Source organism: Drosophila subpulchrella, chromosome 3L (assembly GCF_014743375.2).
Source record: "Drosophila subpulchrella strain 33 F10 #4 breed RU33 chromosome 3L, RU_Dsub_v1.1 Primary Assembly, whole genome shotgun sequence".
Lineage (NCBI taxonomy): Eukaryota > Metazoa > Arthropoda > Insecta > Diptera > Drosophilidae > Drosophila > Drosophila subpulchrella.
The window spans coordinates 8643259-8657072 of record NC_050612.1 but is presented as its reverse complement, the minus strand read 5'-3'; the positions used below and the strand labels follow the sequence as shown (position 1 = coordinate 8657072).

The following is a 13814-nucleotide window of genomic DNA, read 5'->3' as shown; positions in this document are numbered from 1 at the left end:
ATGCCTCGGATCCTTTGAAGCTGCGCCAAACGGCGTGTTGAGGCATAAATAAGCCGCCTTCTTTCCCGGTCCCTCGCTTTTTGGCCCACTCGCTCCTTCTCGCTTTAGCCAGCCACTTGGCGCTGTTTTAATAGCTAAATTATGTAATCATGATGTGTGATACTAACACACACACACGGCCGCACATGTCCTGGTATTTATGCAAATCCTACCGTTACTTCTTCCGAGAAACTTTTACTTTGTTCTACACGGAGAAAAATTTGTAGGCTTTACACGATACTATACTTTTTTTTAAAACATTATATGATATATGATGGTATGTGGGCGATAAAGGTTTTGGGGTATTTAAAAAGTATGCAACCAAAAATATTTCCTGAAAACCCCCCACCACCATACCCTAGATACGCCACTGTGTGCCTTACCTATACTTATGGATTCAAAGAATTTGTAATTAATTAGTGCGACATTTAGGATCGAAAATAAAGGTAAAGTATTGGAATTTATGGGCACACTATTCTAAAGAATTCGCGGTGCCATTTTGGTTTTTTCCTTATTTAAAGTGATCAAAGCAAGATTATTAGACGTGTCCTGTAGTTTCTTTTGAAAAATAAATTTTAGATATCATTTCTTATTTATGGGGATATATTTTTTTCCGTGCCGGCTCCACTCCTCTCGTCTTTTTAATTTGAAATTTTTCATAATGAGCAGCGCAATGGGTGGAATAAAGTAAGTCGAGGGGTGGCTGGGGAGGTCGCAGTTCGGGACGTTTGACGTTGCCATAGTGTGAAGATTAAATTCTACTAATTAGAGATGCCAAGTGAATGTTCGCGCATTTGTGTGTGTGTGGTGTGTGTGCTCATATGTATGGTTAAGAGGGCGGGAGGGGGCGGGTTAAGTAATGGCGTTGAACCGAAACCATCAAAGCAGCCAGCTTGGCAACACAATTCCCCCTAGGATCCCGCCAAGCCCTAGCCTCATTATTGATATGCCAAGCGTAAGAAGTTCAAATCCTCGAAACAAACTACAAAGAACCATTGCACACAAGCTTTGCTTTCTGGGTACACATTTGTAATTTCGTTGGCGCCATTATAATCTTTGGCTTTGGCACTAGTCAACGCTTAGAATCCGCTTTTCGCCCTCGATTGGAAGGAAAGTAATCAGGGTCCCTTATGGGATCGGGATTATAAGGAAATTCCTATTTTTTGACCAAAACTGGTTACTTTTCTTTGAAAACCTTTTTTTTTAGGTAAATACATAAATACATTAAATCCAATTTTATAAATATAAGACTTTTAAAAACCTTCGGCTGGACCGAATTGAATTTTACAATTTTTTTTGTCAGTCAACTTTTATTTTCCGTTCATTTCGGTATTTCATTATACCTTTTTATTATTTACACTATAACAGTAACAACCCCTTCAAAGCTCAGTTTCTTATTATGCATACATACGCACTCTATCAAGACCCTCTGCATGGCGAACATCTGGTAATATCGGGACATGAAATCGGCATGGGTATGGTTCCCGATAAAGCAGACATCTCAGATCCGATTCTTCTGCGCCACGTCCTCTGCCTGATAATATTAGTTCACAACTTTTTTCACCTAATTCTCTACTGGCGGCAAATAAAATTGTGCAGAAAGAGCAACGCTCCACCGCTGCAATTGGATGGTACTATGTCGCCAGATGCCTTTGAGGTGGGTTCTTGAAAGATGAAGTTGTATATTTTGCCCATGTCGTTTAAAGAGTATCCTTTACTTGTCATTAAAAATTGTCACCTCTTTCAGGCCTCTAAGGATAAGCAACTTCATGCTTCATATCTTGAGGTTTTCGATCTGGTACTCGATACCGCATATAGCTGCCTTGACATGTACCTCTCCACATTGGCGTACATTTGGAAGATGACGGTGGACTGGTATGGCTATGCGGACGATATTTGGCTGAATGTGACTTTTATGGCGATGTTTTCCACTTACCTGGTGATTCGCATGTTGCCATCTCTGTTTTATGAGAAACTTGTGCTGGATCCTAAGTTCAAAGTGGATCCAGAAAAGTCTCCCCCATTAGTGGGTATGATTTGTGCCCTAGCTTTTATCGTGGTCTTACTGCAGGTGCGTTTTTTTAACAGTGTTAAGGTCTAAGGAATACATTTTGTATTTTAAATGTTGATTTTTGATCCGAAACATTAACCTAATCGTTCTGGAAAGTTAATTTTTCGGAAACTAAAGCATTTCGGATTAACCTTTTTGCGATAATAAAAATGCAATAAATTAGTTAATGACGCCATGGTTAGTAGATTCAAGTATTCAAGTATTGCAATTTTCAGATATTTAGTGTATATTTTCCAATATCACTTAGTGACTTTCCCACAGATTGCAATCATCCCGTTAACCGCGATTTTCATGGCCCTTCAGGAGTTGAATGTTTGGTATTGTATCCTGCTCGTTTGGCTCATTGTGGTGGGCACGTCCTTGGTTATTTTGGGCTTTGTCGGAATATTCGGAGTGCCCTGCATAGGCAAGAGCCGCAAAATGCAGGATTCGGATATTGATGACGAATTGCGAGATGTACTGGATAGTTTCGATTTTCCGGGACGGGTTTATCTGGTTCACACCTTCAATGTAGGACGACCCACGGCCTGGGTGATGGGCTGTTTCTGTTGCCTGCGATTGGATATCCACGATAACCTGAAGTTGAACCGCGGCCTGGCCTCGGATGACCTGAACTCGGGTGAGGTGGGAGCTGGTCTCAAGGACGACCAGTTGGCCGCCTTTGTGGCCCACCAACTGGCCCACTGGCATTTGCAGCATGTGGCAAAGACCTTGGTGCTGATTTGGCTGAATCTTGTGATATATCTAGTCCTCTTCGGGTTGTGCTACAACTGGCAGACCCTTTACTCGTCTGCGGGCTTCACGAACCTATATCCCAAAACTGTTGGGTTCTGGCTGGTGTACAAGTACCTTATGCCGATATATCACGACATCAGCACTTGGATAGTATTCTTTTTCATTCGGCACTTCGAGTACGCCGCAGATGCCTATGTCGTTCGGTTGGGCTATGGACCTCCGATGAGGGCCGCCCTGCTCAAACTTTTTGCGGATGATATTGAGTTCCCTAATGTGGACCACTGGTACCTCATGTGGCATCGCTTACGACCTTCGATGCTGCAACGCATCGAGAATCTACAGCGATTGTACAAGACACACAGAGTCTCCCGTATATCTTTGATCTGAATTACTCCAAATTACTGTATAGAGATGGATTGTAAAAAGGTTTTTTGGTTGAATGCTATACTCACTTTATTCAAAAAGCTTTTAAAATAAGGATATGCTAATATTTGTAAAAAAAAATTTGTTTTGTAGTATAAAATAAAGAAAAAGAATGCATTCGATATTTTAAAGTCCTATATCACGAATTATGTCACGTTTAAATAATATCTAAACAGTTGTTTTGTTTTACAAAGTTCTTAAATTGCGTCCTAGTTGCTATCTCTGAAATATATACCCCTGTCATAATCAAAGGACCTGAAAGAGTGGCGGGCACAGTGCCTGACAGTTCTGGGATTTAACTTTAAGTGTACGGCCAGAGAGCAGGGGAAGTTTCCTGTCCCAGCCGAAACTTTTCCGTTGTGTTTTAATTAAAATTCGTTTCAAATAAGCCGCTGCCACACCGCTCTCCCCTATCCCAGAGTTCTGGTACCAATTTTTCTCTTCGGGTGTTAAAAGCTAATTTCCCCTCGGTTCGAGGGTTGCACAAACCGCATCTGAGGCTGCGAAGAGTCTTTAAACTTTTTAAATTAATATAATAGTAAAGCTTTCGAAACAAGTGGATACCAGATAATTTTTTTTTTGTAGTTTTAATTAATTTATTACGCTTGCTTATTTATGTGAATATTTTATGGGTACGTTTGAGTAGGTTATAAGTAGTAGTAGTGCATAATTTTGTTTTTGTGGTAATGGCTTCTTGGCCTTTGTCTTATATTGTTGCTTTCCCTTTTTTTTATATGGTAAATCATATTTTTCATTGATAATATATGTAAATGTTTTGAGCATTCTGAAGTGTTTTTAAAGGAATATCTCAAATGGCAAGCGTGCCACTTTTAATCTGAACCATCTGCATCGATTTCGTAATATGATTAAAAATATTGTTTTTGGCATGTTCTCACAGGTTCCCCACTTTGCGGTGGGTTTTGAGTTTTACGATGTTTTTATGTGGGGCTTTGGGGGAACACAGACTTTTCCACCTCACTGTTCGGCTGCTTTGAGCCCACTCTGCCGTTTCATTGTGAAGGTAATAAAAACTCGCGTGCTCAAATGCTGAAATTCCCACAGAAATCCCCCTTTTCCGCAGCCACTCGCCAGATATTGAAGCATTTACCATGCTATATCTATTTAGTCTTTTTATAGGTAAACACGGCTGGGGTCTATTTTTTAACGACCGCTCGATTGAATTATATTTTATTTTTCTGTCCAAATTTATTTTAAACGCCTTTCGACGACATTAAAATTAATGTCCCACCAGACAGTGCCAGTCATATAATAGGGGAAAAAGTTAGTACAATCATTTAATACCCTTTTCTAGCTAAAATAAATTATTAAGTTCATTGACTTTATATTTATTTATTTACTTAAAGAATAATTATTTTTATAAAGTACATTTTTTTGGAGTAAAAGTGCTTATGCAATAAAAATATTGGCATACCTTTATGAAGGGTAGAAGAAATTTATAAAAATTAAGACCGAAATAAAAAAACACCAGCAGCGATCGTAAACTTTTGGTGTCGAGGACTGGCAATTGAAATCGTTACATTCGGTGGGTGGTGCTGGGTGGCGGTGTAAAACGGTAAGTCCCATTTATGACCAGAACGATAAGAGAAAAAACGGCGAGTCCTTTGCATTTTTTCCAACCATCCCCATTCATTTTCCACTTTGCTGCCATTTTGGGACGCAACTTAATTAGCCAACGACTTTAAACGGATTGGCGGATGGAAAGGGAGGAAGTCCGGGGGGTTTTGGTCGGCTGACAGAGTCTATCTCCGAACGAGTTTTCTCGCTAAATCAATTACACAATCAAACGGCTGACAATTTGCAGCTTAAAACGCGGGTGACTGCCGTTTCTGCACCACCAAAAAAGATTCCAAAAGAAAATCCTCTTCTATATTCATTCACGAATTTTAGTTAATATTTTGTTGATAGCTGAGATATATGGAGGTATTCATCTGTCTGTGCTGTAAATTTGTATACTTACTTTTGATGTGATTTATTCGTTTAAAATAAATACTTTAAGAAACTTCACCAGATTATAAACGTACCTATTGGGTTTTCTGTCTGAAATCCGGTTAGGGGAATTTCTGTAGCAAGTACACCTTTATATTTGCTGTTTGCACAGCTATTTATATGGTGAAATTTCTTTCTCTGTAAGGCATTCACATGCAGATAAGTGAAAAATGAAACATAACAGTGGGAGGGCTGAAGAAGGGACTGTGGAGTGGGCGGAATGCAGACGCATGTGGATGGGAAAGGACCTCGGATAAATGCGTTCTTTTACAATTCACTCTCGACAAACGCCTGCACCGCCCACCACCACCACCACCACCACCACCCGTGGCGCCCTCTAGCGGTGACAAACGGAGCAGCTTCCTTGCACCACCCCCTTCCGGCACCACCCTGGTATTCACTTTGATGTTTTACTTTTACTGCCTCCCGACTCTGGGGCTTCTGCTCGAGCTCTATGATGATTTCTTTCCTGAAATTATATTTTAACTGCCAGTCAGCCTCAGCTACAAAACACCACCCCCGCCACCGCCCATCGTTTCCCCAACCACCCACACTTTTCCAGCAGAGCCAGCTCAACCACGTGGGGCAGGGCAAGTGCATCATGTTGCTGGGCCATAAAAAGTAATGACAGCTGAAATTCTCCGGCCCGATAATGACGAACGAGCAAGGAGGATGATGATAATGACGATGAGTGCAAAAAAGTACTGGAGGAAATGAATTGGACTTTCAACATCCCCAACAGAGCTGAGCAAACGGATTGGTGAGCCCTTAGATTCCAGCAAAGCCTGCTTTAAACCTCTTAATTTAACTCAATAATAGTTTATAAGTTTTTTTTTATAATAATTCAAGGTCTTAGAATATACAAGTTTTACCAGTTTTTGGTTAATAAATTATTGTATTACTTTGGTCTTTAGGTACATACATAATGTATTTGTAATATATTAATATAAAACTCGGTCGTTCCCCTGCCCCTTATGACATTGACTCAAAGTAAATAATATAAAGCTTATCATCATTACAATGTAAGCACAACAACGATTGCTGTGTGAAATTGAAGACCCCATCGAACTACTGACGTGGCTTTATTTCCAGTGCAACTTGGAACTTGTCGGGCTCGACGGCTCGATGCGATTAGCAAAGAAAGTGATGAAATAGTCTTCTGAGGTTTCTTCTGGAGAAAAGTCATGTCCCCTCTAGTAGTGCTGATTTTGGGATCAATTTTATATTCCCAATGTATACATAAAGTGATATTAATTAGTTACAGGTGAGTATACTAAAAGTTTTCTTTAAGTGCTAGCGATCTTGGATATAAGCAAACTTTCTACTTAGTTTTTCGCAAAACTAAATTTTGCTAATTTTGCAAAAGCCTTGAAAATGTAAGAATCTTTTTCTGCTATAAACTATTTTCAGTTGGCCCTTTTCTGATAAATATGAGAATATATCAATTGAACTGCAAGAGAGGCTTCCGGAGTACCGTGTATATAATGTGTTTTTCAAACCGTCAAATGCCTTGTACCTCTCGGCGGCCTTACTTTTCTTCGCCTTCATACAACTCAAGATATTGATCAGAAGTTTTCGGAACATTAAAACAAATGCTTTACTCATACTATTGGGTTTAATTTTTTTGGTAAGGCATTCAAATTAGGAAAATTAAGAAAGAAAAACAATTATGACTAACGAATTTTCACAGTACTTAATACAGACCGACGATTTTGAAGTAACTTTAGAGGGACGCTCTATATATTCAATGCACAATCCCCAGGAGATTCCAAAGGTGGACGACTTGGTGCCTATCATTCAAGAAAAAAGTATGGAAATAACATTGCCACGGCTTCTTTTTGTTTCATCACCATTTGCTATCTTTTATCTTTTAAAGAGAAAGTGGTGAATAATTTGCTAACCAAAAAATATCAATGTAACTCTGAATAAATTTATTACGCTGAATAAAATACAAACTATTATTTTCATATTTCGATTTTTCCAAAGTGGGATGGAAATGGTTTTTTCGACGTTTTTTAGGAACAGCATTCTGACGACTCCCAAACATCGAATCCATTCAGCCTGTTGCCCACCCGATAAATATAATAGGGAACATGAATTTATAGCAACAAAACGAAGAAAACACTTTTCAATCACCGAGAACTCGTAAGTGAAGATGAAAATTTGATCCACCAGGGAGCGAGGAGGCTTGAGTGGATCGGGGTGTCTAGGGTCCGGGGCTACCAAATCATTTCCGCTACACTTGCTCATTCTGGGCACCGCTAAAGTTAATGGGTGCATTGCGAAGCTCTCGAGACAACCGATATTAGCAATACCCTAGTTTACGAGGAAAACTTTTTAAATAACATTAAAGCCCTACTAAAATGTATCTTTTTTTTTTTAATAAATAAATGGTGAGTATGGTATGTTTATAAGTTGCAAACAAGGAAATAAAAAAATCGATGAATATCTATACGTCTTCAAAAGAAATTATTATAATTACCCGAGAAAAATCGTTATTTTTGGAATATAAGTTATCCTTAAGGACAATATTATTTTGTAGCTATAGTAACAACGATAAAAAAAATTTTTTTTTTAATTCCAAACTTTTGGATTACCTGGACATACTTACGACTTAAACTTCTTATGTTATTTTCTTAAATAATATTTATTTAAAATGTAATTCCCTTAGTCTGTATATCAAATAATGTTCTGATTCGAAAGGGTATAGCGATATGTGGGCCTGAGTTGATGAGTGTGCTTTGAGCTATGTGAAAAACATCTGCCAACGGATGTGTTTGGCCATATCCGCCATCCTTCATATCCGCCCACTTCCCCAGAAAAACCCAACTGAAGCGCGCAGATAAACCCTTGGAATGACTCGGTGGCCGTCTGACCCGGCTATCCTATACATACGTATTTAGCCCCAGGACGATCTAACCTGACTATTCATGCGTTTCAAATTTTCAATACACTCAAATGATAATCGAGACTAGGTTGGGCAGATGGGTGGGGAAAATTGAGGGAAAGCGAGGCATAGGATGATGAAAAAGCGCCGCATGTTACATTTTTAAAGCGATGGCAAACATGATTTTCTCCTTCCCCTTGCGATATCTAACCGGCAGATTGAAGGGAAGTGAAGCCACAGGCAACACCTGTTCTAATGGCCAGCCACCAGAGGTTGGGAACAGAGCTTATTAAGTGGGGAGATCTCAGCACCCCATAGGACTGGCCCCGAATAATCGCATTGCCAACAATGAATTCAATCAAAGGCAAACGTATCATTTTGTGGCTGCTTACAAACCGAGGGGTTGAAAAAGCAAGAAATCTGGCATTAAAAATAATCAAAAACTAAATTAGTAGCCCACGAATTTTTAAAAAATGTAACCTTGTGGTATTACAAGTACCTTTAAAATAGGTTTGAAATTCGATTTCAAAATTTTTTTTAATTTTAATTATTGTAAATTCATTTAAAATAAAAAAAAATCTTTAAGATTTATATTAAGTTATTCAGTTTGTATTTAATAAGGATTACAACTTTTTTATTACAAAAAAAAATACCGAATAAAAAGTGTTGGCCTTATAATAATTTTTTTAAGTTTATAAATGCGTTTTAAAATAGTTTCTTTGCAGCTTATAGTAAAATTTTTAAGAGACAAAAATCCCATTTAAATTTTTGATAGAAGACCTGCATTGTTTGTTCTTGAGCACCAAAATATTGACTCGCAGTAGAGCTCAAAGCAAATACTCGTTTGCCTTAAACATAAACCAATGACAGGGAGGCACACAATGGAAGTACAGTTTGTGTGTCAATTAGAAAGAGGCTTTTCTGCGCTCTCGTGATATTATTTAATTTATGACAAGTTCCATTGTTCCGGTGTGCCAGCACCGTGCCCCCTTTGAAAGGGACTCCGCAGCCACACATCCAACACACTCTACACACTCCACACACTCGGGCAAACATCACTAAGCGGAAAACAAATTAAACAACTCCCATGTGGAAAGGGAACTTTGGGGTGGGGCACTTACTCGTAAGCCGCCTTTTGTTCGTCACGTTGGCGTCGCGAAAGTGCCAAAGTTTTTCATTGTAATAAATATTTTAATTTTGAACTTGAGCAATTAACCCGGGAACGCATGTGGAAGGGAAAGGGATGCCGCCTCCATTGTCCTGGCAATTGTGATCGGGACACCACCCACTCGAGTCCTTTTTCCCAGGCGGAACGCAATGCTCTCTATGAACATTATAAACTTAAGCCCCCCGACAAACAACAAGAACAATAACAATAAGATTCTGAGACACATGCCAAAGTGGTTAAGTCGGCGGAGAAATGTTGGCAAAACTTTTCGAAGGCGACGCATTTAAATGATTTTGCATAATTCAATGGTGGCAAACTTTTCGAATCCGAGAGAGGAACAAGGCCAAAAAAAGCGTTACGAAACTTGGCCCCCGACTTGGTAATATATTTTCTTTAATTGCGCACAATTAATCCTTTTTATGATGCCCACCACCCACCTTCGCCCAGGTGAGCACTCAGGGGTGGATCTTCCCCAGCCCCCGGGGTGCCGTCAACTGGAAATGTACACAAAGGGCTTAATTATAAAAGTCAACACACGGCGGAAAGCGTTTCACAAAGAGGCTCGGGGGTTAGGCACTCTCTATATCATCCGCCGATGCACTCGCACCCATTCACCGAGCACACACAAAAAACCCAAAACCCAAAAAGCAAAAGCTGAATCTGAGGCTGAAAATGAATCTGAGGCTAAAAAAACGAGAAATTCGTATGTAATTAAAATGAAATCCCCTTTTTACGACTGATGTGGATGGCAAAGATTTTTACGGTTATTTGTTTGGACAAAAAGAAAAACAGGAGGCCAGCAAAGGCGGACCTGCAGTAATTCAAACAGCGAGCAAACCGGAAAATGTGATAAGTTTTTTCATGTACAGTCCGAGCCAGAACTGTATAGTGGTTTAGATATTAGACCCTCTAAAATCCAAACAACCTATAAAGCTCATTAACAAAATTGTTTTCAACTCCAAGTGATTTTTATTATTTATCTTCTAGAACTACCCTCAGGCAAATCTTCATTCACCATTTATTTCTGAAACGCACTGTACGAATTATATGTATTTGTAAGTACACAATTTTTTGTTGATTAAGCAAAAAAGGGTTAGGCGGATGACTGCAGACTGTTAATGAATGTTGGGCAAGACTTTCGTGGTAATACCCCTACCTTGTATTCGAGTTAAGGAAAAGAAAAGGACTGAAAGGAATAATCTTGAAAAAATATTGGAAAAGAAATCCCTTAAAATGCTCAAAGGAGGCCCTTTGAATTAACATGCTATCAGTATTTAGCCAAATGAACAATTTCCCTTGGGGCTTAATCAATCCTAAATGCACTGAAAGAGGAAAATGGTTTTCTTTGGGTTTGAGTCAAATCAAAAAATTTAGAAAACGCCAAAAAAAGAGTTTTAATTTAAATAATGATTTATAATTTAATGCTTATAATTAAATCTTCAGAATGTAAATGGGATTATATTATATATTGTGTTTATTTTAGTATTTTTAACAGTCAATTAAAATAATTCATATGTAATTAATAATGATTATTTAGTTTGTATCTTATTATTGTTTACCCAATCACTATAATCATTAAAAGTAATAAGACCTAAAAACTGATAGTAAGTATTGTATATGATTTTCAATTACATGACATAAAGTTAGCTAGTTATTGTGAAATTTATGGTCAGAATGCAGAAAAGGTGAGGCATTATATTAATGGACTGATATTTTATATTAAAAAAGAAACGAGTACATGAAAATTAAATATATAATTTCAATAAGCTTAGAAATGAGTAAGAAAATGGCTTTAATAATTAAAGATAATTTTTTGTCCGATTTTTTGGCGAGTGTGCAGTGGGACAGGCGCAGTGTGCCAGTTCTATTTGCCAGTTTTAATTATTGTCCGTTTTTATTGCAGTCCGCAGATAACGTCCGACGACAGGGATATGGCCTTCGGTGGGTCGTTCTGGGGGTTTTCGGGCGGCTGTCAGTGTCAACGCAGTCATCGTCACCCCTTTTTCCGCCCCTCACCACCGCCCCTGGCCGCTCCCCACTCGCAATCGCAGTGCAGCATCAGCTGGCGATTAACTTTTCAAATGGGAACCCTTTTTCGCGCCGCTGTCGGCGATATGCTAATGATGACCACCGACCTCCGTACCTTCCCCCGAGCATATATACACACGTATATATATATCTGCGAGTATACATATATACAATCCCCAGCCGAATCCAGGGCCCGTGTCCGCCATTCGGTGCCCGCTGGCTGTGATGTACACTTTTTGTGTTTCATTATTCGCCACATCCACGTCCACATCCACATCCACATCCTCATCCACATCCACGTCCGCATCCACATCTACGTCCCCATCCATATCCTTCTGCTCCTGTTCTGCTCCGCTTTGCTTTTATTATTTTCAAGTTTAATTAACTTTCGTGTTGCTTTCAGCGAGCGGGAGCAGCGTACATAAATTTCGAGTGTTGCCCGTGGCCTGATGGCTTTTGGCCGACTGGGGAGCGGAAAAACGATGGCGGATGGATGGAAATTTGATACGATTCGGTTGCCAGTAGAGGCGAAAAGCAACACACAGAAGTCTGCGGTTGAGGCAAAGTCAGAATCGTGGTCATTAATAAAGAAACGATCCCAAAGCACTTCATTTGACCCAACTGACGTCCACTGCTTATGGTCTCTTGGTTGCCATTCCAGTAAAGCAACCCCTTTTAAATAACAAAAAGAATTTATATAAAAATGTTCTAATCCAGGTTTGATCCCAATTTGTTTGTTGAGCAAAAACTGAGAAAAGCACATACTTAACTACTAAGAAGACTACTATACATACTAAAGGTTTACCAAATTAGAACACTTTAGTTTTAAATTTTGAAAATCAAAATAATTCTTCAAGTGGAACATTTTAATAAATTTCCTTCATTTTTTCGAAAAAATGTATGCGTATGAAATAATAATATTAAACTTCACTTTAATAATCCTTATTATAATATTTTCTTTAAATATTGAAAAAATCATTTCCATTACTAGTGAATAGCCTTTGTTAAGCCAAAGGATTGCGAAGCTGCTGAGTTGAGGTATTCCATTACAAACATTCGCAGAACAAGGCCAACTTGCTCCGTAGTGTTGTAGTCGACATTCTGTTCCACATCTTCGGCCAGATGCCATACCGCTGGATACTTCGAAGATATTAGATGGATCACTGGAACATGGCGCCGCACAAAAGGCAGGTGGTCATCTTCATTATCATTGCTAGACTCAAACTTAAAAATGGGTCCCTCTGTTCGCAGAATTCCCGTCTTAATGAGTTTCTTCTCCAGCTGAACGAACCTTTGGAACCAAGTAGAAGTATTTTGGATGTTATTTTTAAAGACTACGTCCTTAGCTCCAATTAAGTCCAGCAACATGAAGAGATCAATGCTATTAAGGAAGCCTCGTTTCTCCCACAGTTCCGCCAAGTGTCGGGAGCCATATAGCGAGTCCTTATCTGACCAATCCTCAAATGCCTCCTCGCCGTCGAAGAAGACCAGCATTAAGCTGATCTCAGATCGATGAAGCTGGTCCTTTAAAACTTTAGCCAGATTCAGCATAAGTGCGCAAGGAACGGCTGAATCTGTAGCAGCCACAAAATCAAATTCCTTGAAATACTTGCTATCATAATGGCAGCCCAGCATTAGATATCTTTTTGCTGTGGGATTTTGCCGGGCCATTATATTGTGGAAGGTCAGGGATCCCAGGAGCGGTACCTTCTCCGTAAAAGAGTCCAGCTCCACCTTCCAGTTAAGTTTCTTTAGGTACTCTATAATAAATTTCCTAACAGCCGAGTGTCCCGGAGTATCCACCACCCTCTTAACAGATATTCTTTGCACAGTTTTGCGAAAGTCTTCTGGATCCGAAAGTCCTGCCAAATATCTCATCTGTTCGAAATGCAGTGCAGTGGGTTCGTATCGCAATGTTTTATTTCGGCCTATTACTCGGACATTTCTATGGATGCTTTGGCAGATGGCGAAAATAAATATTATGATCGCAATAGGGATCAGGAATATAAAACATCGCGAGGAAGCCATTTTTCCTTACTAATTTGAAGCTTTCTTCACATTAAAGAACAGTCTTTCGCTTTAGAAATCGATTTGATTCGCATATCCTACATTAACAAAGGCATATTAGAAACAAGTAATGCTAAATACAACTTTAATATAATAACCTATTCCTTCTTTGACTGCTGTATAAATTCCGAATTTTATACAATTAACCATTCCTAACATGTTTTCTTATAGAACAAAAATATATCTTAGTTTTGCAATTCTATCTTCATCTGAAAACAAAGTCATTCCTTCCGCTCTACTCAAGCTAATAAATTTAAGACGCTTGGACTTTTAATTACTTTTACCCTAATCAATTTTCCATGCACGAGTAAACAAAAGACTTCAGGAAGAGATCGGGGGCCTGGAAAATATATACGATCGATCCGGTGATAGGGCTGTAATTACTCGGC

The 13814-nt window shown here is 39.0% G+C and overlaps 3 protein-coding genes across 3 annotated transcripts; 2 read left to right on the top strand and 1 right to left on the bottom strand.

Moving 5' to 3' along the window:
• Positions 1-1355: 1355 nt before the first annotated feature.
• LOC119553265 (CAAX prenyl protease 1 homolog) lies at positions 1356-3346 on the top strand. Its single transcript, XM_037863555.1, has 3 exons — positions 1356-1696; positions 1787-2110; positions 2372-3346. Exons 1-3 carry the CDS (start codon positions 1439-1441, stop codon positions 3230-3232), a joined length of 1443 nt encoding a protein of 480 aa, XP_037719483.1. The 5' UTR covers positions 1356-1438; the 3' UTR covers positions 3233-3346.
• A 3035-nt stretch (positions 3347-6381) lies between these two features.
• LOC119553266 lies at positions 6382-7244 on the top strand. The gene is made up of 3 exons (XM_037863556.1): positions 6382-6539; positions 6686-6902; positions 6966-7244. The coding sequence occupies exons 1-3, from the start codon at positions 6460-6462 to the stop codon at positions 7161-7163; spliced, it is 495 nt and encodes a 164-aa protein (XP_037719484.1). The 5' UTR covers positions 6382-6459; the 3' UTR covers positions 7164-7244.
• Positions 7245-12270: 5026 nt separating this feature from the next.
• LOC119555231 (glutaminyl-peptide cyclotransferase) lies at positions 12271-13386 on the bottom strand. Its single transcript, XM_037866511.1, has one exon. It carries the CDS (start codon positions 13384-13386, stop codon positions 12346-12348), a length of 1041 nt encoding a protein of 346 aa, XP_037722439.1. The 3' UTR covers positions 12271-12345.
• Positions 13387-13814: the final 428 nt, after the last annotated feature.